Source organism: Akanthomyces muscarius, chromosome 1 (assembly GCF_028009165.1).
Source record: "Akanthomyces muscarius strain Ve6 chromosome 1, whole genome shotgun sequence".
Taxonomy (NCBI): Eukaryota; Fungi; Ascomycota; class Sordariomycetes; order Hypocreales; family Cordycipitaceae; genus Akanthomyces; species Akanthomyces muscarius.
In genome coordinates, this window is record NC_079241.1 from 5,471,976 (window position 1) to 5,494,233 (window position 22,258).

General features: G+C 56.8%; 9 protein-coding genes across 10 annotated transcripts; 3 read left to right on the forward strand and 6 right to left on the reverse strand.

Annotated features, from left to right (window-relative positions):
* Window positions 1-661: 661 nt before the first annotated feature.
* Window positions 662-1,660, reverse strand: LMH87_006848 (uncharacterized protein; the record flags this gene model as incomplete). Its single annotated transcript, XM_056204802.1, has 2 exons — window positions 662-1,275; window positions 1,411-1,660. 2 exons carry the CDS (start codon window positions 1,658-1,660, stop codon window positions 662-664), a joined length of 864 nt encoding a protein of 287 aa, XP_056060121.1.
* Window positions 1,661-3,836: 2,176 nt separating this feature from the next.
* On the forward strand, window positions 3,837-6,266 carry LMH87_006849 (uncharacterized protein; the record flags this gene model as incomplete). Its single annotated transcript, XM_056204803.1, has 4 exons — window positions 3,837-3,997; window positions 4,124-4,273; window positions 4,328-5,145; window positions 5,212-6,266. The coding sequence occupies 4 exons, from the start codon at window positions 3,837-3,839 to the stop codon at window positions 6,264-6,266; spliced, it is 2,184 nt and encodes a 727-aa protein (XP_056060122.1).
* A 314-nt stretch (window positions 6,267-6,580) lies between these two features.
* Window positions 6,581-8,618, reverse strand: LMH87_006850 (uncharacterized protein; the record flags this gene model as incomplete). The annotated part of the gene is made up of 2 exons (XM_056204804.1): window positions 6,581-8,074; window positions 8,130-8,618. The coding sequence occupies 2 exons, from the start codon at window positions 8,616-8,618 to the stop codon at window positions 6,581-6,583; spliced, it is 1,983 nt and encodes a 660-aa protein (XP_056060123.1).
* Window positions 8,619-9,232: 614 nt separating this feature from the next.
* Window positions 9,233-11,147, reverse strand: LMH87_006851 (uncharacterized protein; the record flags this gene model as incomplete). The annotated part of the gene is made up of 3 exons (XM_056204806.1): window positions 9,233-9,347; window positions 9,405-10,990; window positions 11,055-11,147. The coding sequence occupies 3 exons, from the start codon at window positions 11,145-11,147 to the stop codon at window positions 9,233-9,235; spliced, it is 1,794 nt and encodes a 597-aa protein (XP_056060124.1).
* An 844-nt stretch (window positions 11,148-11,991) lies between these two features.
* Window positions 11,992-12,379, forward strand: LMH87_006852 (uncharacterized protein; the record flags this gene model as incomplete). 2 transcript variants are annotated; one of them, XM_056204807.1, is made up of 2 exons in its annotated part: window positions 11,992-12,228; window positions 12,299-12,379. In XM_056204807.1, the coding sequence occupies 2 exons, from the start codon at window positions 11,992-11,994 to the stop codon at window positions 12,377-12,379; spliced, it is 318 nt and encodes a 105-aa protein (XP_056060126.1). The 2 variants fall into 2 exon arrangements, with proteins under 2 accessions (XP_056060126.1, XP_056060125.1); XM_056204808.1 differs by having other exon boundaries at window positions 12,304-12,333.
* A 608-nt stretch (window positions 12,380-12,987) lies between these two features.
* On the reverse strand, window positions 12,988-13,512 carry LMH87_006853 (uncharacterized protein; the record flags this gene model as incomplete). The annotated part of the gene is made up of 4 exons (XM_056204809.1): window positions 12,988-13,018; window positions 13,087-13,145; window positions 13,204-13,348; window positions 13,409-13,512. The coding sequence occupies 4 exons, from the start codon at window positions 13,510-13,512 to the stop codon at window positions 12,988-12,990; spliced, it is 339 nt and encodes a 112-aa protein (XP_056060127.1).
* A 1,558-nt stretch (window positions 13,513-15,070) lies between these two features.
* Window positions 15,071-16,359, reverse strand: LMH87_006854 (uncharacterized protein; the record flags this gene model as incomplete). The annotated part of the gene is made up of 2 exons (XM_056204810.1): window positions 15,071-15,717; window positions 15,774-16,359. 2 exons carry the CDS (start codon window positions 16,357-16,359, stop codon window positions 15,071-15,073), a joined length of 1,233 nt encoding a protein of 410 aa, XP_056060128.1.
* A 112-nt stretch (window positions 16,360-16,471) lies between these two features.
* On the reverse strand, window positions 16,472-17,442 carry LMH87_006855 (uncharacterized protein; the record flags this gene model as incomplete). The annotated part of the gene is made up of 3 exons (XM_056204811.1): window positions 16,472-16,604; window positions 16,667-17,136; window positions 17,386-17,442. The coding sequence occupies 3 exons, from the start codon at window positions 17,440-17,442 to the stop codon at window positions 16,472-16,474; spliced, it is 660 nt and encodes a 219-aa protein (XP_056060129.1).
* A 1,797-nt stretch (window positions 17,443-19,239) lies between these two features.
* On the forward strand, window positions 19,240-21,467 carry LMH87_006856 (uncharacterized protein; the record flags this gene model as incomplete). The annotated part of the gene is made up of 2 exons (XM_056204812.1): window positions 19,240-19,272; window positions 20,028-21,467. 2 exons carry the CDS (start codon window positions 19,240-19,242, stop codon window positions 21,465-21,467), a joined length of 1,473 nt encoding a protein of 490 aa, XP_056060130.1.
* Between the last annotated feature and the right edge of the window lie 791 nt (window positions 21,468-22,258).

Below are 22,258 nucleotides of genomic sequence, written 5' to 3' on the forward strand. Positions count from 1 at the left end.
GAAGGTGGCAGGAGAGAGGTCGCCTAAAATGATGATTCAGCAGAAAGAGTGGTCCGTGCACGAAGCTCACAGGCAGCGCGTTTCCTGGCTTGCGGACTGTAAAACGCAAGCTTTTTATACTGCACAAACACAGAAAAAAGAATTTCGATTTTTATAGACTTTTTCATAGACTTTTAAACACTTTTTCTTTTGTCAGTGCGGTATACTCTGCAGCTCGGGTACAGCGCGGCATTGTACATTCGACATACTCCGCCAGAGAAGGTTATCTCAGCAATGCATAACGCATGAACTGCGTTGAAACGATCTGGTATCGAAATGCTACTTTCGAAGTTGTCAACGTTTCACTGACAAGGTGACGAGTCAAAATTTAAGCTCATTTATTTTTCTAATTCTATTAAATCGTCATAACCAGTTCACCGACGCCAAGTCATTCCCAACGTCGAAGGATATCATTTTATCAAAACATGAAAGGTCATGAACAAAATTGAAAATGGCCAGACAGCAACGCTGATGGTTGCGCAGCCCACGTCGCCTCCCAGGCATGTGCCAAGTGCCAGCATTGATAGCACCGCTATAAAACAAGGAAACAAGAAACAGAAAGGTATGTTACACATTAACGTTCGCAAGAACGGGACCGAAGCAGGCATAGTCATTGCATGTCTTACGCGGCAAAGACGATGGCGACGACAGTGGCGATGACTGGCCAGAGGCCCATGCTCTCGAGAGCCGTCTTGGCGGCCGCCGAAGTTGCTGAAGCAGTAGAGTTGCCGTCAGCATCCTTGTCTTCGTCACCCTTGGCAGTAGTGCCATTGGGCAAGGTGCCGTTGACGAGAAGGACCTTGTGACCATCCTTGGTTCCAACGGTGACGACGCTCTTGTTGAGGCCGGCGTAGCTTCCGTTGCCAACGAGCTCGTTGAGGGTGGCAGTAGTATTGCCGCTGTCGTCGCAGCTGCATGAGGCGCCCTGCGCGCATCCGCAGATGACAGGCAGCTCTTCGTCCTTGTTGTTGTTGGATTCATTGCGAAAACGGTAGGGGTCGTGGTAGTTGTACATATAGGCGCCGCCAAGCCAGAGCGCGGGCCAGAAGGCGAGCGCAGAGCCGATCAGAAGACCCGGGACGATTCCGTTTCTGGTACTGCCGGCGGCATAAGGAACACGAGAGCCTCCGCTGTAATACTGGCCGCCGCCGAAACGGGGCTGAGGACCGGAGCCGGACCTTGTTGTACCGCCAGCGTTGACGTTGGACCCTGTGTTGGACGGCGAGCCGCGGTTGCCTGTAGAACCTGATGAGCCACGATTTCCAGAAGAACTGGATGAGCCGGAACCGCCACGGTTTCCCGAGGAACTGGAGGAGCCAGAGCTGCTCGATGAACCGGACCCGCCGCGATTGCCAGAGGAGCCAGACGAACCAGATGAGCCCGAACTTCCACCACGGCTTCCTGAAGAGCCACTCGAGCCACTCGAGCCGCTTGAGCTACCTCCACGACTGCCTCCAGAGCTACCTCCGCCGCCACGGCCGCCGCCGCCGCCGCCACCCTTGCGCTTGAACAGATCGTGATCTTCGACATCGACGCGCGCGATGTCTAGTGGTTCACCGATGGCCGCGGCCGAGGCGCCCGTCAAGAGCGACAGAGCAATGACTGCGTAGTCGAGTCTCATGGTGGCGAATCGAGTGTGGATGCAAACGTCAAGTTTGTATGTCGAACCGAGACGAGGATGAAGCAATTTTATATTGTATGATGAGACAAAGATGCAAAGCAAGCAAGCAAACTCTTTGCAACTGCAAACAGATGGAGATGAAAAGTTCTTTGTGTTGTATGAGATGTTTCAAGACTGCCAAGACACCAATGGCACTGGGGCGTCACGAAATTATATATGCATCATGGAAGACGGAGAGGAATGGGGCCGAGGAAAGGCCCAAGCAGCCTAAGAGACTGCCTTGAAGACGCTAGACAGGGGTTTGTCCGGGGGGGCAAGAAGGTTCCTGCAAGCTGCTGCAGGCTGCAAGAGCGCTGGGGGGAGGGAGCCATGACCTCATGCACCACTGCACCATTGCACCAAACGCCCGGAGAGCTCTAACTACAGGCTAGGCTAGGCCGTAGCTGAGCTTATTATTTCCAAGGCTCCAGTGTGCTGGGGCGCCACCGCTGGGGCCTCTGGAGCAGCTAAACTGTTAGCGGGTGGCAGGGCGAGTGGCCAAAGTGGCACAGCAGCACAGGATGGAATACAGGGCGTTGATTAGGCCTTTTCGGGCGCTGCCAGAAGCTCGCTAGTGGCTGATGGCTGTGGAGATTGCCCTCAGCTCGTGGTCCAGTCATCTACTAGTACTGATGGGTACCTTGCTCATCGGGCTGGGGATATTTGTGCTTTCAGGTATTATCTTTGCTGCAAAAAATGCTCCTGAAATTGAAAACAGCGGCGTCAATGAATAGGCATATTTTGCCCTATGTGGCGTCCATGTGCGTTGTCCTGGCTGCGACTGCTGTCTTGAGCTACATGGTCTAGGTACCTAGGTACCTAGGTAGGGCCGGGCTACCTACATAGGCGCAACTTGCTTTTGGTCTGGGATTGAGTGACTCAGCCAGCTCCCTCAACAGCGTCTGCTGCCGCTGTTACTATCACCGTCACACCTGAAGCCACCACTCTTGCACCACGCCGTTTTCCCAGCTGTACAGCTCTGCCAGGCCAAGATGCAATTGTAAGGAGCCGCTTGCCGCCAGCTCAAACATTCGGTGACCCTGCCATCCATACGAGAAATCCGAAGCCACCGACAACTGGCTAGCGTGGTGACTAATAGCCCAATATGTTCCGAGGTTGCGAGCTACCGCTTCAGCCTCGCCACTTCATTGCCCAAACAGATTAACGATGATGACGCCAAGCACCGAAAGTGCCGCCCATCCGCCCTTATTACCAGCACAGAGAGATCACACTGAAATATTGTTTTTCCGTGCCCATGGCTAGTACCATCTCCATGATGAGGAACGACGTCAAAGATTTCCCAGATTGGGTGGACAAGGCTGAAGCATGGATTTATCCCTGTCAGTTGGCCAAACACCTTGACGCCCACACGCTCCAGGTCGTTACTGAGTACCCAGTACAGATTATTGTTGCCGGGTTATTAGTGACGTCTGTGGCTAGTCGTACAAGATAGGAGCAGGGTCAGCATCGACGGCAAGGCTGCGCGATTGCCAAGTCGACGGGCGGCAAAGCCCATTAATCGTTGTTGGATTGAAGAAAGCGATAAACCACGGAAACTAGAATAATGAAGATAAAAAAAGATGTAATCAGCACGGAAAGAAGGAGAAAGCCACTAGACTTTCTGCGCTGACATCTCCGGCCTGCTTCAGTGGTGCCTCAATCTTTGACCTCCACCCCCGTGGCAATGTCCCGGGCTTGTCAATGATGGGCATCACGCCCTGTCAAACCGGAGATATAAGAAGTCAGCAAACTCAAATTCAACCTCCAGCGACCAGGTACTCGCCGCTTCGCTCCCGACATTGAAGGGTCCCTTCAGCTGCGCCTCGTTCCCAGCTGTGAGGCTGTGCAAGCGGTGGCGTTGCCAGCTCGCATCGCTACAGCAGCACGTGTTTGTTCAATCAACTTTAAAGCGAGTTTCGAAGGGTCTCGAAATATGCCTAACTGGGCGCAATGGGCTATCAATCGGTAGACTAAATGTTGCGACCCCATTTAGTCGACGCCATATGTGGAGGGATACGGTACTTCACAGGCGCCAGGCAGTAACCACACACCCACGGCCCAGACAAGACAGAGAGACTCGGGGCATTGAGAGGGTGTTGTTGTCGGCAGCGTAGGATTTTGGAAGATCTGATCTCTCATGTATAGCTGTATCAGCTTTTTATATAGAATCAAAGTGCTGCGAATACTGACGGCAAATGCCCTTTACAAGCTGGCTGGCACACACAAGCTCCCACTGCTAGCCCCCGGCCTGCCGCCGCTAGATGCGGACACTCACTTGCGCCCCAGCCGCCGCCACCAGTCAGTCATCAGCCAAAAATCATCGAGTCCCAGTGATTGCAGATACGCTGCGCTTGTACAGTCGCAGCACCGCTACTGCCGCCGGTTTATTTGCGCCCATTGTCAGAGCATGCTATCTCCGCGCAGCCGTGCGCGACCCTCCTCGCACGCATCGTCTGTCCCACGTCGGCGCAACGGCCGACCCCAGGCCTGCGAGCCATGCCGGGGCCGCAAGGTCGGCTGCGACCACCAGCTGCCGTACTGCTCGCGCTGCCGAAAGGGTCGGATAGAGCACAAGTGCGTCTACCTGGTGTCCAAAAACCCCCTCCTGTCGCCAACGCCGCCGCGCAGCCGCGAGCACACGTCGTCCACCCTGCCATCTCCAGACCGGCCCGCTGCTGCGGCGAGCATCGCCAGCCCCAGGATCGCGCAGCGCCGGGACCATCATGCGTCCGTGGACACGCGCCCGTCAGAAAGCGTCAGGTACGAGGCGATGGGGTACATGGGCGCGACGGGCTTCTCGACCGACCTGGAGGAGGCGCAGCGTCGCCTCATGTCCATGCCCGGGGCCGCCGAAGGGCACGTCAGTTCGAAGCCGGCCAGAGACGCGCCGTCGCCCTCGCTGCGGGACTTTGATCCGCCGGCCGCCGCCATCAATGTGCTGCGCAACATCCCGGACCGCGCGTCGAGCTACTATCTGTTTGAGACGTATCGGAACATTCACGACGCCTGGTGTCGGCTGTCCGCACGGTGGCTGCTGCACTCGCTGTGGGAGACGTTTGGTGACATTCTCGACGGGGACAGAAGCGACGAGTCGCTCTCGGTCATGGCGAAAAAACTGTGCCTCAACACCGCTTCCGTGCTGCGAGAGGATCACACGGACCCAAAGGAATGGTTCAAGGAGTTTTCTGGACACAATATGCGCTGGGAATGCATCGGCATCCTCTTTGCCTACTGGAGCTCTGGGCTGCTCAGCCTGCCGCGGGAGACGTTCAAAGGCAGCTGCAAAGCGCTGAATGACATGGATAGGAGGACTGCTCTCGACTTTTACAAGGAGTTGGTCGCTGACTGCGCCAATCTCTGCTGGAATGCAGGTTACGGAAATACGCTGCTCTGCTTTCTGCTATTCAAGAGGAGCCTCTTGCAGTCCAATATCGCTGGAGACGGCGGTAAGTAGCCCAAGCGACATTGCTGGGGAATTGCCAATGGAAAAGAAATTAACTCTCTCGGCTTAGATATTCGTCACTTTCGGCTTCATGGAGACCTCGTTGCACTGACAACGTACTTGGGCCTGCACACCTCTAGCGCCGCGTTTGGCGATCGCTCAGTGTGCGTGCAAATCAGGCGACGCCTTTTTGCTGGCGTCTTCAACATTGACAAGCTCATTGCCATCTTCACCGGCCGCCCGCCTCTGCTCAGCCGGCGCTTCATCTGCCAGGAGGAACCGCTCGACATTTCCGACGAGGAGCTGCTGCAGGTGCCGCCCCGGCGCGGCACCGCATACCCCGAGATCAGCAGCGCGGGGTGGAGTTTCGAAAACAAGATCCTCCCCGTCTCGCCCCTCCGCGCCCGGATGATGATGGCCTACACGCGCGACTCGATCCTGGAGATTGCGCTGCGGAACACGCTGATGGCCTGCGAGGACCCGCTGCTCGAGCTCAAGCAGCAGGCCACCAAGCTGTACGACGAGTTCCCGTCGTGCCTGAAGCACGCGGCCGACGACCTGCAGAATCCAGCGCTGGACCACGTCCAGGTCTACACGAGGCTGCACATGACGCTGGAGCATCTGCACAACGTCTTCTTCATCGAGCGCTTGCTGTCCAAGCTCAAAGAAGGCGTGACGGCGGAGCTCGTGAGGATCAGCCTCGAGATCATCGAGCTGTCCCTGATCCCCTTTACGAATCGGCAGCTGACGACGGGTGTCATGTGCGACATTGACTGGCTGCTCATGGCGTACGGCGCGCCGGCCGGCGGCGTCTTGTGCATGGAGCTGCTCCGGCCGGCGGCGGCGTCGTCCGGCGCCTCTGGCGTCAAGAAGTCGACCATGATCCAGTCCCTGAGCATGCTGGTGGGATGCCTCAATGCCGTGCCTCCGGATGCGCCAAATTACGGCGTGAGCGCCACGCTCAAGAAGATCATAGAGCAGGTGCTGGACCGTGTGCTGGATCCGCCGGCGGAGGAGACGGGCCAAGAGTTTTCTGTGCAGGGCTGGGAAACCGATTTCCTCGTCGATGCCGCTGATCTCTTCAACTCGGATCTTTTGGATACATTTGACTGGTTTCGGCCATAGGTAGTATCATGGCACATACCTGAAAGCAGCTCCCCAGGCGTTTTGCTGTATAAAAGTAGAGAAGGACGTACGGAGGCAATTTCTTTCTTTGTGTATAATTTTGCATCTTCTATTCTGTTACTTTTAAAGACTCGGAAAGTCGATGTTGTATTGACGTATTATGTTTATATTCGCCGGCGAATCAGACGATTGAAACCTTGGTCGTCCTACTTTATCTTTTCTGCAACCTTCCTTCTTCACCTGTGTCGCTTTCGCCTATGTACAGTTCGTTTGGTTTACCTTATATTTCGTATATCATGTCGCTGGACGCACCATCATCCCGCGACGTTTTCTCGCAGGCCCTTTGTACGGAGCGTAAACTTGGTCTCTGGGCTTCTAAACGGCAGGGCCAAGTCTGGGTTCATGCCTCCTCCGCCGGATACACCCCATCCCATCGCTCTCGGCGGCTCATCGGCCAGGGCTGCCGTGCGCAGCAGGTCGCCGCGCTGCGCGTGGGCCTCGCTATCGGCGCTTCCGGGACGACTGCCTCCCGTACTGCTCACATCGTCCCCTCCCAACAGCAGGGGCGATGACGACGAGGGCACGCGACCCGTGAGGCGTCCGGCCCAGAGCCCGCGCACGCCGCCCTTTTTGCGCTCCGGCATCTCGTCGCGGCCGGCGCTTCCGACGTAGAGAAGATACTTGAGGTTGGGGAGGGTGTGTCGGATGTCGACGACGCGCAGGCCCTGCGAGGCGCACAGCGCCTCGAGGTTCTTGTTGAGCAGGAACCAGGCGTACTCGAAGCGCCACTGCCCCGTCGTGGAGCCGCCGCGCGGGAGAAAAAGCGGAAACTCGCGGCGCGGGCCCGCGGCGCTGGCCGCCTTGGCCTCCACGAGCAGCGAGATGTCGTCGCGGATGTAGGACCGCGAGCCGACAAAGGATGCAATCTCATACGGCAGCGGGTGGGCGAGATAGAATTGCAGGTGGCGCGCCAGCAGCGCGACAAGCCCGAGGGCGGCGGAGAGGGCGTCCTCGCCGACGGTCCGCGCAACGGCGGCGTCATACACCGAATTGGGCAGCGCGAGGCCGCAAATCTGAAACGACAGTGGCGGCGCGTGCTGGATCGGCTCAATGGGGAAGATGGCCGCGAGCTCGGCGCATATGCGGCGGCGCTGACCGCGGATCTGCTGCTCCGTGTCCTCGAGGAGCCGCCGCGACGCCTGCAGCTTCTCCTTGCTGGTCGCCATGTCTTCGGCGCGACGGCGCTGCAGCGCCTCTCCCGCGGCGATGGCGTCCCTCCGCGTGCGCAGCGATGCGCGGAGCTCGTCGCGGCGCTTCTCCGATTGTCTGTTGAGGCGACGCTGCGTGGCCAGGTACTTATTCGCGAGCACCACGCTCTCCTCGGCTGCGTCAGCGCCGCCGGCATCGGCAGGTTCTTCGGCGGCGAGGAGCGCATTCATCTGCTGCAGGACGGCGCGCTGCGTGTCCTCGGCGTCGCGGAGGGAGCCCTCGAGGTTGGCGAGCTTCATGAGCGCATTGTACGACGACGTTGTTATGGGCGGCGGGGTCTGTCGGGGCTCGGATATTCGGTCGGGAAAGTCGAGCGAGTACACGCCGTCTTCGAGGTGGAACACCAGCGCATTGGGGCGGTACTCGCGGTTGAGGGTGGTGGATATAAAGTGCAGCCGGCGGAGGTCGATGAGCTCCTCGAGCAGGAAACTCCAGGCGCTGTGTTTTGGACGTCGTGTCCAGACTCGAACCAGCACTGAGCAGGCGCGGGCGACGGGTGCATCGCATGTCGACAGATTAAAGAATCGAAAATCAAAGTTCTGCACCGTTGTCAGATAAAGCTTAGGCCTGGGACCGAATTGCGGCCATACATACCGCTGATCGCTCTCCTATTTCACTTATATATACTGGCTCCTGCGGGCTCGCCACATCATGCAGAGAGAAGAACACATCACCGACCGCCTCGTCCGCGAGGTCCTCGAGCTTCTTCTGGCGGCTGACGGGGCTCGTGTGCGCGTTGCTCAGGCTCGGCCGGCGCTGCATGACCGGCGCGCCGGCGCGGTGGCCATTGACGCTCGGCCGGCGCGCGGGCATCTCCATCCTGGTCAGGTTCTCCGAGGACCGCGACGAATGCAAAGCAGCAGCGGCGGCGGCAGGGTCGCTGCTCGACTCCTGCAGGACGGCGAGCGTCATCTTCTTCTTCTTGGTGTGGATGTCGCCGTCGTCGGCAGAGCGGAGGATGCGCGCAGGCGGCGCAAAGGACAGGTTCCGCAGGGACAGGCCCCGGAGGTGCCGCAGCTTGCGGTTCTGGGCGAGCAGCCGCGGCCGGCGAGGCGGCTCGGGCAGCGCTGCGGACGACGACATGGTGGTGATGGCGGAGGTGGCGGTCGACAGGCATGGGCGGCGTGCCGGGGCGAGGATCGTTTGTTCATAGCACGGGTGCGGCCATTGGGATGCGTGCGCCGATGCTGCGACGTTCGGTAGGTCGTCGCAGGTGAAAAATAGTGTCAGATAATCAATGTCGTGGCGGTAATGGAGCTTGTTTTGGTAGGTCAAGCTTGGTCTGGGGAAGATGGGCTGAGCTCCCGAGCACAGTGGGCCTGATTACGTCGTCGTTGACAGCGTCGAAGCCAGTATCGCGTGCGCGTTTAAATATCGCCCGAGCACTGATTTTACGATAGAATATTGTTTTCCACGAAGAATATATTCAATTAAAGCATATAGAAACAATCGGTCTAGCTGTATAATGCCGATGATGAATACCTATGCTGGCAAAGTCTAAAAGTCCGCTGTAAGAAACCCAAAATCAACCCGAAACAACGCCAGTAATGCAATGCCAAAAGATAAAGAAACAGAAAGCAAAAGAAAGAGCATCGTCTACAATATCCAGATACTCTTGTTCGTTGTCCCTTCTGCTCAAGTCAAAATCGCACGTATGGTTCACGAACCTTAAGCCGCGCTGGTCCGTCACCACTGATCTACAGATCGGGGCGATCAATGTTTGGTATACGCAGGCTGTAGGGTCGCTCTCCGTTATAAAGACCCATCCACGATCGCAGAAATCTGATAATCTCGGCGCAGCCAACTTTGAAACTATCTGTTGTTAGTAAACTGTGCATCAAAGATGGTTTCCACCACTGGTAAGCTTACAAGTAAACAGGGGCACGGATCCAGCCCGTAAACACGACACGGACAGCCAGCTTGAATAGCGCAAACTCATGGTCAACCTGTGACTTCCAATCATCGCTCGCAGACCCGCGATTCCTCTTGCGGATGAGTTCCACCATCTCCTCCGAGAGCTCTTCGTCCTCGTTGGACGTGAGCGGATGATCCAGCGGCTCGGGAATGTCCTTGGCCGTCTCGGCAAGCAGCTCTGCCGCCTTGCGCTTGTCCTCGGCCTCGGCGGCCATCTTTTGGAACCGTCCCACGGCCATGAGGGAGTTGGTGAGGCGGCCGTAAGTGTTGAAGAGGGCGACGAGCTCGGTGCGCTTCAGCACGGGCACGTCCTTGCTGTCCTTGTCAAACTCAAAGAGCACCTTGAGCGCGGTGCCGTAGCCGTTGGTCTGGACCTTGCCCCAGAGGCGGCATTTGTCGCAGCCGACGCAGTCCATGAGTCGGCTGATGTTGCGGAAGCGGTTGCGGAAGTCCTCCTTGAGCGACGGGCCCTCGCCATTGACAAACATGATGCTCTCATCGAAAATTTCGGGCACCATGGCGGCGCGCTGCGTCACCTTGAGGACCTTGCTGCGCGTAGTGGCGTCCTCGCGCGGGTCATCGGTGCAGAACGTGTACTGTGGCTTTTGCAGGTACGGACCCAGCTTGGCGACAGCACGGGTCACCAGAGCGTAGTTGAAGTAGAGGTTACTGATTCGGTCGGCGTGACCGTGAAGACGCTCCATGTAGCAGTCTAGGTTGGGACCCCATAGACCAGTCGTCTTGTTAAGATAGTCCCAGCAGAGATGGGTGCTGATGCTGGCATGCATTCCCGACACGACACGGTAAAAGACGCGCTTCTCAAGACACTCATCGTCGGGCTCGAGGCCGGTGCTAGCGACAAAGGGAGCCTGGGGCTTCTGGAGACGTTCCCGGTCCAGCTGAGCCTGGCGGCCGGCGGCCTCCATGACATGCTTGAAGTCCATGGCCGCGGGGCCCTGGGGCCACTGCGAGATGCCAACATCGGCCGAGTGCGGGAAGGAGCTGCGCTGGAAGCAGTTCTCGCTGTAAATGGCGTTCCAGACCATCTGAGCGCCGAAGCCCGAGTAGCCCGTGAAGCGCTCCGGGTTCTTGGTGAGGCTGACGTAGTCGCCCTTGGAGAAGGCGCTCTCGTCTTCGGGGACGCAGTAGTCACGCTCATCGCACTCGTCATCGTTGTCGTAGACGCAGCTCTCGCCGACGCTCTCGCCGAGCTCGCCGTGAAGCGGGCGGTGCTCCTCCTTGGCGGCGCGGCCGGGGTGCTTGGCCAGGGGCCCCTCGAGCTTGCTCAGCTCCTTGACCTTCCAGACGTCGGGTATGTCATCTTCGTTGTCGAGTGTCTCGACGGCACATCCTATGTTGCCACAAAGGCCGTTTTGGTCGTCCCAAAATGGGCAGGACTTGTGGAAGAGGTTGAGACGGTAGTGGGAGAAGAAGTCGGTAGTTTGGGTGAGGTCGTCGACGGCGGGCTTGACGCGGGCGTTGAGCTTGTCGAGGGTAGCGTAGGAGACGCAGGCATCGTCGACGATGGCCTTGGGAGAGATCTATGTAGCTATGGTTAGCAGAAGAAATCTTAATCTAGTGACATGACGTAGCGCGCGTGCTTACCGGGCAAGCGTCCTTGGAAGCGCCAGCGCAGGTCCCCGGCGTCGCCCAGAGGGCAAAGACGGAGAGGAAAAAGAGTTTGCCGGCAGATTTCATTTGAACGTATGGTGCCAATTGGCAGCACAGGTGATGGTAGAGGAGAGTGACGGCAGCGTTGCGATCAAGTGTGGTTTGCGGGAGGTTTGTGGCAACGTATGCTGGGAATTAATAAGCTGTTGGCTTCACGGGGCGGACATTCCGGGCAGGGGTCGTGGGCATAAAGAAGTGGTCGTGCAAGGGAGAAAGAATGTTTAGCAGTTGCGTCGCAAAGGGGCTCGAGTCTATGAAGCTGAAAGGAACAAAATGCACGGGAGCAAAAAAGGTTGGTGGAAGTCTTGGAACAGGCGAGGCCTGGAGATTTGTCTCTTTCTTTCAACCAAGATGCCACGCTGGCTTGGCTGGCGGGCTGGCAATGCTTGAGACTGCGGACTTGGGATGTCGGAAAGAATGGGGCCGCCGTGGATCGTGTGGCTGACCTTAGTCCAACTGTGGAAGGCCCCGTCGAAGCGCTAGAGTGCTGGAGGAATGCCCTGTAACGTGGCCACGAGTACTGAAACCACTCTCTGTTTTGCAAGGTATATCAAGTCGGTCGACGCTGCTAACTCTACCTATGATAGGTAGCCAGGTGACATGCAATTATAAAGTTCTCTCCCTCTTCTCTTTTTGCCTAAAAATCAACACTTACCGAGCAAATACGAGCAAATATCGGCTCATCGGCGCCTCTGAGGCGTCAAGTCTGCTTACATGGCCTCTTCCATCGGCCCACTGTTGAATTAGCACCCGCATCCTACCTATGTCGGTAATATATTAGTGCTGTGCCTTGTCATGTATATTAATAAACTCCCACCCTAGAGCAGTCTGGAGCTCCTGCTCGCTTCATCTCTGTGTAAAGGATCAGCAAATGCTAGCAGCTGTCCAGAGGACCATGATCCTGCAAAGTCATGCCACGGCGCCCGCATACCCTCCCAGCTCGTTCCTCGTCAAAATGCCGTTCCACATCAATGTCAAGGCCCGCGCCGGCGGCCGCCAAAGTGGCGTGTTTGTCACGATACTATCCAGCCATAATATTGCCCGCGGCACGAGCCGGGAATATAGTCAGTTGCAACAGGTGACGTCGCCGCTAAATGCGCACCAATGTGTTTGTCCAGCCCTCGCGCATATACACGCATTCCATCCTAATCTTACAATCGCACCACGTAACAAACCAGTTCAGCATGTCTACCGTTACAAAGGTCTACAGTGAGTGGGGCATCGAAAGCCATCAAACGCCTTGCACCAAGTGCGCATAAATTCCGTCGGGCTACTCGTCCCGGGTATGTTGGCAGGTTTTGTTCATCATCAATTTACCCTATATAAGGCTATATCGTCTCCTTCCTACCCTGTGCTTCTTCCCTTTTAAGTATATGTCTACTTGTCCTTGATCAAATCCCAAGACAAGCCCCATCACCCAATGCAAGCAGCCCAGCAGTATCCGGCCGGGAGAGTGTCCCCAGCAATTGCGCTTTCATGTTATCCTTGAAAGCGATGGTATGCAGCTGCTGACGGCAGAAGTTGAACAACCCAAAAACATGTTCCTTTATTCTTCTTTCGATATTGTTCCGTGTGCGCGTACAAGAAACCAAACAGACAAAACACCAGACAGGCTCGTGAAGCCATTGGCATGGCACGTCCCGCCGACCGCTCCCATGCTAGCGACGGATGTGCGCCTCCCATTGACCAAAAAGCAATCATCTCAGCATGCAAGTCCATAACATCGTGACGGGGGCATAAATGGCAAAGACAAATCAGAGAAAAAGAGAGACTCGGCCCGACTGCAGCTTGCCTCATGTTTCCATCAAGCTGGCCAAGCAACAGATTCGAGACTATTCGTACACGAGTCGATGTGGCGGGGTTCGGCTCACTGCGGGGGCTGGTAATTGATTGGGCGCCTAAACGAGGGCTTGTTAGCTACCAAGGACAATTTTTTGAAGACTGGCGAAAGGAGGGTCTTGTTTACTTGAAGAGGAGAATGTGCGGCTCGGGTTCGTGGACCTCGTAGTGTTCCCATCCCAAGCTCTGGTGCTTCAGTTAGCCAACAATCTCGACGCGAAGCCAGCCGGCGGGTACCACAAACCTGTGTGATGCCTAGCGCGCGCCACTCTTCCTCCCACAGCAGCTTCAATGTTCCTTTTGAGGCATCTTGGTAGTCCTCCGGGATCGCCTTTAGCATGGGCTTGGGAAGCTGCACGTGACGGTATTCATATTCGCTGTCCTTGTATCTGCGAGTTGGTTAGCATGCGCCCTTGCCGTGCAGCGGCGTGTCACGGGCCAGAGCGTACCTGGCCGAGTAGTGGATGGAGTCAATGTATTCTTCAAGACGCGATCGCTCGTCGTCGGAGAGGGGACGAGGCCTCTTGTTGCGGCGGCTCATGTCAATATCCATTTTTGTTGGTGTAGTGTGTAGCAATTGGGAACGCCCCGCGCGTAGATTGATGGCAACAGATGGACAGGAATGGCCGGGCGGGCGTCGAAGGAGGAAAAGAGAGAGAAAGAAATAAAAGCCAAGCTCGTTGGGAATTCGACAATCAACACCGATGACGCACGCAAGGCCGTTGGATGCGTGTTTTTGCTCTGCCCGGTCCGTCCCACTGCAGGAGTAGAAGGAGGACTTTTGCGGTGGTCGGTGGTGGTGCGCTGCGGAGGCAGGCAGAATAGCTGGCAGCGGGTTTGGTGGCGGCGGGCGGTAAAGGCAGAACCACGGCGCGAGCTATTCGTGGGAGGAGGGAGGGGTTCAGCTAACTTGGAGTGACAGAAGTGAACAAGAATGATCTTTGCAGTCTCGTTTGTTCCAAAAAGGCAATTCCAAGGAATCAACAGGTTTTGGGTGAATCTTGTGTTGAACGCAATAAAGAAAAGTGCAAGAAAGGTGAAGAAGCAACTGCAATCGAGGGCAGGCCGTCGGTCGCTTTTCACAGCCAGGCGCGCAGAGGTCGAGGCGGGTGGACTCGGCAGAAATGTCACCTTGAAGAGTAGCACAACACAAGGCGGCAAGGAAAAATTAAAAAAGGTGGCAGGTATCAATCCAGGTGGCAGGAAAGTGGCAGGCAGGTGGTACAGATTGTGATTTGCGAGATAATCACTTTGCAGTTACACAGTCGTTCGTCGCCTGTATAACGTGCCCAAGTAATCTGTACAAGCAAGTAAACATGGAAGTCGATGAGGAACCCCGCCGGTTTAAAGTTGAGCCCCGCCATCAACGGGCCATGGCCACTGATGCCGCTGTATTCCGCACCTTCCTCCACTGTAAACACCATAAACACCATAAACACTCCACCAACAGACGCGACTTGGCCGCTGACTCACTGAGCCTCTGTTTACCATTGCTTCCACAAACATACCACCAAGGACAGCAATATCAACATTGCTCGATTGTAGTCAGTTCGCTCTCGGCTTTGTATTCCACTGTTATAAGGACTAGAACCACCAACTATTCGCGCAACATACATGAACTAGTGTGCACTGCGCCTTCTGTCACCCCCAGCACGGCCACGGCACCCACAGATGGACTCTCCTGTCCCAACATCTCTTCACCTGCTGGCCGATATCATGAGGTGATTATTATTGATTAATCTCATATCAGCTAGGGCGTAGCTGCCATGACGCGTTGACATATGCATTGCCGCCCACTTGTGCCACCAGACTGCCGAAGCGAAGAGCTTCCAGGGATACTCATGCCTCACGCATCCCTGCACATCTGCCTCAGTGCTCACCGACTCGAAAGAAAAACCCGCTCGACATTTTCATGGCGAGCTGGCGAGATACTGACGCTCCATCGGCAGCTCCCCAATCCCCTCATTCTGCACACCCATGCACACAGGCAAACGGTTCCCACATTTCGTCCGGGGGGGTTGTTGGGTCTCGTGAGGAGCAAAAAAAGAGGACGTCTGTGCCACAGCAGTTCAGATGGAAAACGGGGTCTGTCGATGGAGATAATTGCCCTCTTAGGTCTCGTCAAACAGAAATCGCGTCCTTTTCTGGCCCGGCGCGTGCCCCGACAGCGCAATGCTCGTCACGGCATTGCCAATCTTGACCTTGACGCTGTCCACGGCCATGGTCCACGCCAGCACCTCGTCGAGCGGTAGCCGCTGGCACAGATCCAGCGTCGTCTGGGACAGATCCTGCCCGGGCCGTGCAAAGGTCCACGCAATGGAAACATGAAACGCCGTCCGCGCCGTGTCGTCGTCGCGCGTCTGGTATAGAAGCGGCTGGCCGAACCGCGCCGCGGCTGCGTTGCTCTTTCGCAGCAGCTCCATCAGCGCGCCGTTGTCCTGCTGGTCGTCCACCGTGGCGACGCCGAGCACCAGGAAGCTGCGGTTCGAGTCGGGCGACGTGAACCACGCTAGGCTGCGCGGCCGCACGGCAAACGGCGGCACGGTGCCCGAACCAAGTGATCCGGATATCTGGCGTAGAAAGTCATCCTTTTCCGCCGTGGACAGGGAGAGCGGCCGCGACAGACTAACATGGAGAGGCAGTGGCGCGCCGAGGTCGCTCGTCATGAACTGGTGCAGCTCAATCTCGCCATCCAGCGTCTCCTGTACCCTGGCGAGAAGCCGTGTCAGGGCTGCATGCTGTTCATGACCGGGACGCCCTGTAGACTCATCAGCTTGTATTCATCCTGACGTGGAAAAGTCAGCTTCTACTCACACTCAATGTAGACATGGCTGGGCCATTGACCTGCAATGTGCGGCACCTGCCTCTTGCGTCCCTGGTGCAGCGATGGGTCGTCGACGGTACTCTGGCGCACCGTCGCCGCATAGAGATCGTGGAACTCGGATGGAAGCGGCGGCATCGACGATTGCTGCGCCCCATTGGCGCCGCTGTTGCCGGCGGAAGCCTCGGGCGTGCCTTTCATCCTCTGACGTTTGGCGGCCGGCTTGCTGTGGGCACCGATTCCATCCTCGCTATCCGATGATGACGAATAGTTGACGAGGGGCATTTTTTGTCCTACTGTCGCGTCTTCTCCGTCATCAAATCGAGCCACAATCTCTATTTTTGTACCTCGTTCCCGGACGACGGCGGTGCACCTCAGCGTCGGCGGCGCAGCCCACACGGCGTATCGCCAGCGGCTTTCCTGTGCCTGGGGAGAATAAGCTATCGGTGCTAGCCCCGTGGTGTTGACGACGCAAAGCGCGTTACTGGGTTTCTCTAAACATGGCCGGGAGGAGGTGGGTGTGACATCATTTCGCTGACCAACAGAAGGGTCCTTACGTTGCACCAGCGCCGGCCCCATAAATCGTGACAGCTTGATCAAGGTTGGCACGCAACCGAGTCTTTGCACTTGCACAGCGTCACTCTGTATCACGTTTTTCTGACTTCTGATTGAATGGCGTGCATGCAATTGATTATGTGAATGTTTTTGTTGTTTCTTCTGCTAGATTGACGTCCCGCCGTAGCACAGCATATAGGTGCAAGTCCTGCAGCACACCACCCTTCTCCGCCGCCTCTCGCTGAACGCCCTCGAGCACGAAGCCGCACCTGGCCAGCACCTTGGCGCTCCGCGGATTGCCAGCGAAGGTGAGGGCCTGCACGCGATGTACGCCAGGCCACGTCCCAGCAACCAGCGCAGCAGGGCGCCCGTCGCCTCGGTCGCGTAGCCGCGGCCCCAGGCGGCGGGCGTAAGCCAGTAGCCCAGCTCCCAGGTGCGGTAGAGGACGTCCTGGCCCGGGTCGGCGCCTATGCAGCCCACGAGCTGCTGGGCTTGGCTACCGTGGTCGTCGTCGGCAGGTAGTATTTTGACACAGACGGCGACCTTGGTGGGATTAGGGAGCCCTCGCTGCGTGGGATCCGGACTCGGCGTCACAAAGGCCTCGGCGTCGGCGAGCGTGTACGGGTGCGGGAAGCTGTCGCGGACGCCGTCCCACACGGCGCGATGGTTGGCGGCGCGGGCGAGGAGAGGCGCGTCCGAGGAGAGGCGCGTCCGAGGGCTGGAAGCGGCGCAGGACGAGTCGTGCAGTCTCGACGAGGACGGTGCCGGGCGCGCAGCTGGGCGGCGAGGGACACTCGAGGGCTTTGGTTGGTCGCGGCATGATGGCTTATGGCACTGATGTGTAATGGGGCGTTATTGATGCACAGTATGTGGTGTGTTGCGCGAAGAGTTCAAGTTGACGACGTTTAGTCGATTCCGAAAAGATTGACGTTGGGCGACTTGTAAGCCCAGTGCTTTACGGCTGATTTGGCCGACTACAAAACATGACGGCGAGTACTTTACCAGTCGAGTCACAGCATCTGGAAATGCGGCGCACCGCTAACAACTTACCGGGCGTTTACTACAAGGCTGAGTAGGTTGGGATGTAAGAAGCAAGGGGGGGAACATGAGGCTTGCGGCTGTAGTTTGTGGTGTGGCAGAATCGGGATTAGCACGGCGAGGCTGAGAAGCCACAAAGTGACTCTTTTTCACAAGTTTCTGTCAGCCCCGAAGCCGGAGAACTCCAATGGTTTTCGATATTTGACTCTGTTGTCACGAGTACAGTTATTTTCGTCTGTTTTTCTTGTCGGAAGCTTCCTGCCGGATGTCGACAAGCTGCTCTGAGATTTTGGGCTTAGCAGTTCAAGTAGAGTTTCGCGGCGCCCGAGCGTGCGGAGAGGCTATGCCACGTCCCCCATCTCATCGCGAGTAAGACTTGCGGGGTGGGGGAGGGAAAGAAGTCACGTAGAGGGGCGCGCCGGGCTCTTGTCATTAATCCCAGGTCCCGGTGACTATGGTATTCGCTGAGTCGTTGCGGCTCGGCATGGTGGGCAGTGCAGAGCCTTGGCCAAAAGTATGCAGTGCTAGAGAGTTGGGACAAGCAGAAGAAAAAAAGAAGAAAAAAAGAGAACAACCGGTGCACGAGTCTATTCTTCTGTCGGCTGCAGTTGGTCACGTTTTTTCAGTTTGCAGTTTGCAGCCTGCAGGTTTGTTCGTTTGCTAATGAATAAGAGGAATGTTCCATTCGGCTGGCAAACCCCGCAAGCGAGAGAGGGCTGCTCACCTGACGCTGCAAAAAAAGAGTAACTTACCGCTAGGAAGGCCAGAAGAAGCAGGTGACTGTTGACCGCAGATGCTAGCGCTGCTGCTTATTACCAGCCCAGCCGAAGCAAAGCAGAGGACGCAAGGGGTCCAGGCCCAGCCAGCGGTGCCCGACTCATGCAGGGCCCTGCAAGCCATTCTTTGGAAGCAAGACGCGCAAGCAAGCAAGTAATGGAGGGGGTGGGGGTTTATCATTTCTTTTACATGGATTATCAATTCGTATTTCCAATTGATATTTTCAGTTCTTTTTTTCCTTGCTATTTTTTGCTTGTGCAAGTGCGCTGTTTGAACTGTCTCGGCTGCTTGTCTTGTTGTCTGTCTGTTGTCAGTTGTCAGACTCAGACTGTGTTGGTGAGTTGGATGTACTCAGTACGGTCAGGACGGTCGGTCTGGTAAAGACATGCAGAGAGAGTGTCGCAGGCCTGTGCCGTCTGCAAGTACCTTTACAGCAGGCTGTTCTCTGAGCTGCAGCGGATTATAGCGGACTGCCGCGTCTGTTTTAGTGGCTTGCGTGGCTTTTAGCGGGCACTTATAGTGCAGCAGACGTCGGTATGGGGTACTTTGTTCTAGGCGATCCCCACTCGTCGTCGCTGTCGTCAACACCCTCGGCCTCCACACCCGGACGTCGCCCGCAGCGGCCGCAGCACGGTAGAGAGATGCTTTGAAACATTACTCGCCAAGAGAGAAAGGAAAGCAAAAAAATAAAAATAAAAAATGCAGCGTGTAATTTTCATGTGTAATCTGCAGCATGCTAAGCATCTCCGAGCGGGGCCGTTGGTACCTGCCCATCGAGGCTCGTTCGAGACCTGAGATGACGCCCCCCCCCATCTCTCTCGTCGGTGTGTGTCTGCTGAGCCGACTGAGGCTGCAGCGGAATCTATATTATTCGCCCATCCCCTCTGTTTCGTTTCATTCCTATTTTCTTTGTTTCGTTTCCTCCAAGCCCATCCTCATATCCTAGATCACAAACACCGAGTCACTCGACCGTCCGCGTCTTCAACACTTGCAGACCCCATCACGAACTTGTACCACGATACACAACGAGACGGACTGGCTAGCTTCCCCAGACTCGGCGGACACTCGACCACACGACTGCGAGGCAAAATGACCGACTACGACCAAGTCGACAAGCTCTGGGTAAGCGCGCACCACGATGCTTCATTTTCCTTTCCCTTGTACCTCGGCATGCCGACTCCGACCTTCGCACTCTCTCCCACCTGCCCCTCCGCCCTCCTCCCATGATCGGCAGTTTTAGATGGTCCCTTGGATCGCGCTGCTCATTGCCAATCCGGCCAATCCCTGCCACAAGCGTTGGAAGGGAAGCGGACAGCAGACCCAGCAGACAGACCCCTCTCCACCTACTAAGTATTCCGACCGTCAGTTGCATCATCGCTACATCACTACCCTCGTCAGCCACTGGCTAGGCTCTATAGAGCTGGACCCTGCCTTTGGTGACGGAACCTGAGCGCATGGCGATAGCGACCATCAACTTTTTTTTGGCCCTTTGCTGCTGCGTGGTTTTACCTTTGTTTTTATTTTATTTTTACACGTCGCTTGTCTACGGACCTGTCTATCGGGTGGGCCCTGACTTGCACACCACTTTCGACAATACTCCCCTGTTCTCTCGACGGCAACGACGTCACCAATGCACATCACTGCTCCCACCGTTGAAGCCACCATTATCTTTTTTTAAACCCGCTCCTGCTCGTCATTTCTCGATTTCTTCTTGTCTCACATTTATTCCACCCGTCCTTTTTTTCCCCCTCTGTCCATCTACATCTATCCCGCTGCCAAGACACATACGCATCCGCTCCACCCAAACCTTTTTTGCTCGTATTCCTGTCTGCCGCAATCGCTGACGCGCGTCTCTTTGCTGTCGTTATTTGAAACAGGCCAAGAGATATATTCTGGACCCTCTGACTGCTCCGGAACCCTCGCAAGAGACCGGCCCAGGCTCCTCGCACTACAACGTCCACCTCCGTGCCTCCCGGCCCATATCCATTGCGTCGCGGCCCACGCCTCACCCCAAGACGGCGCTGCCGGCCTCTCCGCCTTCGCCGCCCCGCCGTGCCGACTCCAAGAGAGCAAGCCACCACCACACCTCCATCAGGCGTGCGCCCAGCGTCGGTAGTGACGACGACGCCCAGGATCCGTTTGCGGACAAAGGCGCCTCTGCCAACTTCTTCAACAACCCCACGCCGCCCGAGTCTGCTGGCTTTTATAAGTCCACGTCGCCATCCACGCCGCCTGCCCAGTACCACCCCTCCAACCCGTACTCGGCCCGCCGCTCCCGTCGCACCTCCAACCTCGACACCCATCACGAGGAAGCACACTCGCACAACACCGGCCTCGTCTCGCCCCCGCAGTCCCCCGAGTCGGCTGTATCTGACAGCGCCGCCGCCGCCGCCGCCGCCACCGCGCGGCCGTCTCCCTTTCCTTCCACGGCAGCCTACCACAGCGGCCGTCTCCCCGTCCGCTCCGCCAGCGCCCGTGCCCCAGGCGTCAGCCACAACCCGGACCACGCCCGCAGCCGCAGCGACGGCCACTACCATCACCAGCAGCAGCCGCCGCGCTCTTACCGTCCGCCTGGCGCTCTCATCCAGCGCTTCCCCGGCGACATGACGCACCGCCCTCTCGACATGATCCGGCGCGAGACCCGCGCCGCCGACCGCCGGCACCGCAAGCGCTTCTCCGAGGCCGACACCATCGACCTGCTCGACAACGTCGGCCCGACTTACCACCACGATGGGCCCTACGACGCCACCCTCGCCAGCCGCAACATGAACAAGATGTACTCGCCCGTCGAGGCCGTCAAGGACTCCAACATGGCTGCCCTGCGCGCCACCCCCGACGAGTTCATCCAGGACTCGCTCGTCCACCACCGCCCGCTCCAGGGCACCGGCACCATCCCCAGCGGCGGCGTCGACGCCCGCGGCAACCGCCTCAGCTACGAGGAGGGCGCCGACCTCATGCGCGAGCCCGACGCCCCCGGCGGCGCCTACAGGCGCTACCCCGACGTCCGCTACCACCCCGACGACCTCAAGGGCAAGGGCGAGCCCTCGTACACCATCGAGCGCGACCTGAAAAAGGACAAGGGCCTCGCCGCCGCCGAGAACTCGTTTGAGATGGAGAGCAACCCGCTCATGGCCAAGAGCCTGCGCCGCAAGAGCGTCCCCGTCGGCTTCTCGTCTGGCTCCAATGCGGGCGCCGAGGGTGGCGAGCAGGAAAGCCTCGGCCGTCAGAACTCGACTGGTCATCGCATCAGCGAGGGCCTGAAGCGTCGCTTTGGCAGTCTGCGCCGCAAGAAGAGCCCCAGCCCGGACCAGGAGTAAAAAACTCCTACGTCTATTAGGTCCTTGAGACCGTGTACAACGAACTTTTTTTTTTTTACAAATTTTCCTTTGTCTAGCTACGCCACAATTTTTTTCAGGTTACAAATTTCGGTAGAAAGATTTGCGATGGGATATAACGGTTACACAGGACGGCGTTTGATTGGTTGCGCGACAATGGTTTCCACGTCGCCGATTGATAGATTATTTATTTACCAAAATTTACAAAATCAAATCAGAACCTGTTCAATAAGTGATGTGCCTCAAAAGAGATACTCTCGGCCAGTTGGCCCTAGCAGGCTGGCGTAAATGGCTGAGGAACGGCCAAGTAGCTGTGAACAAAAGAAGCAGGAAAACCAAGGATAATGGGAAGAAAACAGTACGAAACCAAAGTGATCAATATTCCAAGAAAGAGAGGTACTTAGAAGATGCAGCCTATATATAAGAAGGGACAAGAGGAAAATAACAACTACAATAGAACTTGGTGGGATAGATGCAGCCTGGCAGCTCGAGGTTTTTTGACATGATGTGGAGTTGGCATTGCTGGACATATAAGTCATTTCGATCCTCATGGGGTTTACCGGTCTGGTAGGACAGTCAGTAGAGTGAATTGATGAACAGCGGTGAGATGGTGGATTTCTTGGACGAGGGCGAGAAAGACGAGATGCGTTTTCGCCATCATGTTCCGATGAAGATATATAATCTACACTAATCTTACAACGACTTTCCCAGTCGCTGGCAAAAATAAGAAAGGAAAAATAAAATAAAAAGCAAGAACTCATCAAACTCCCGTG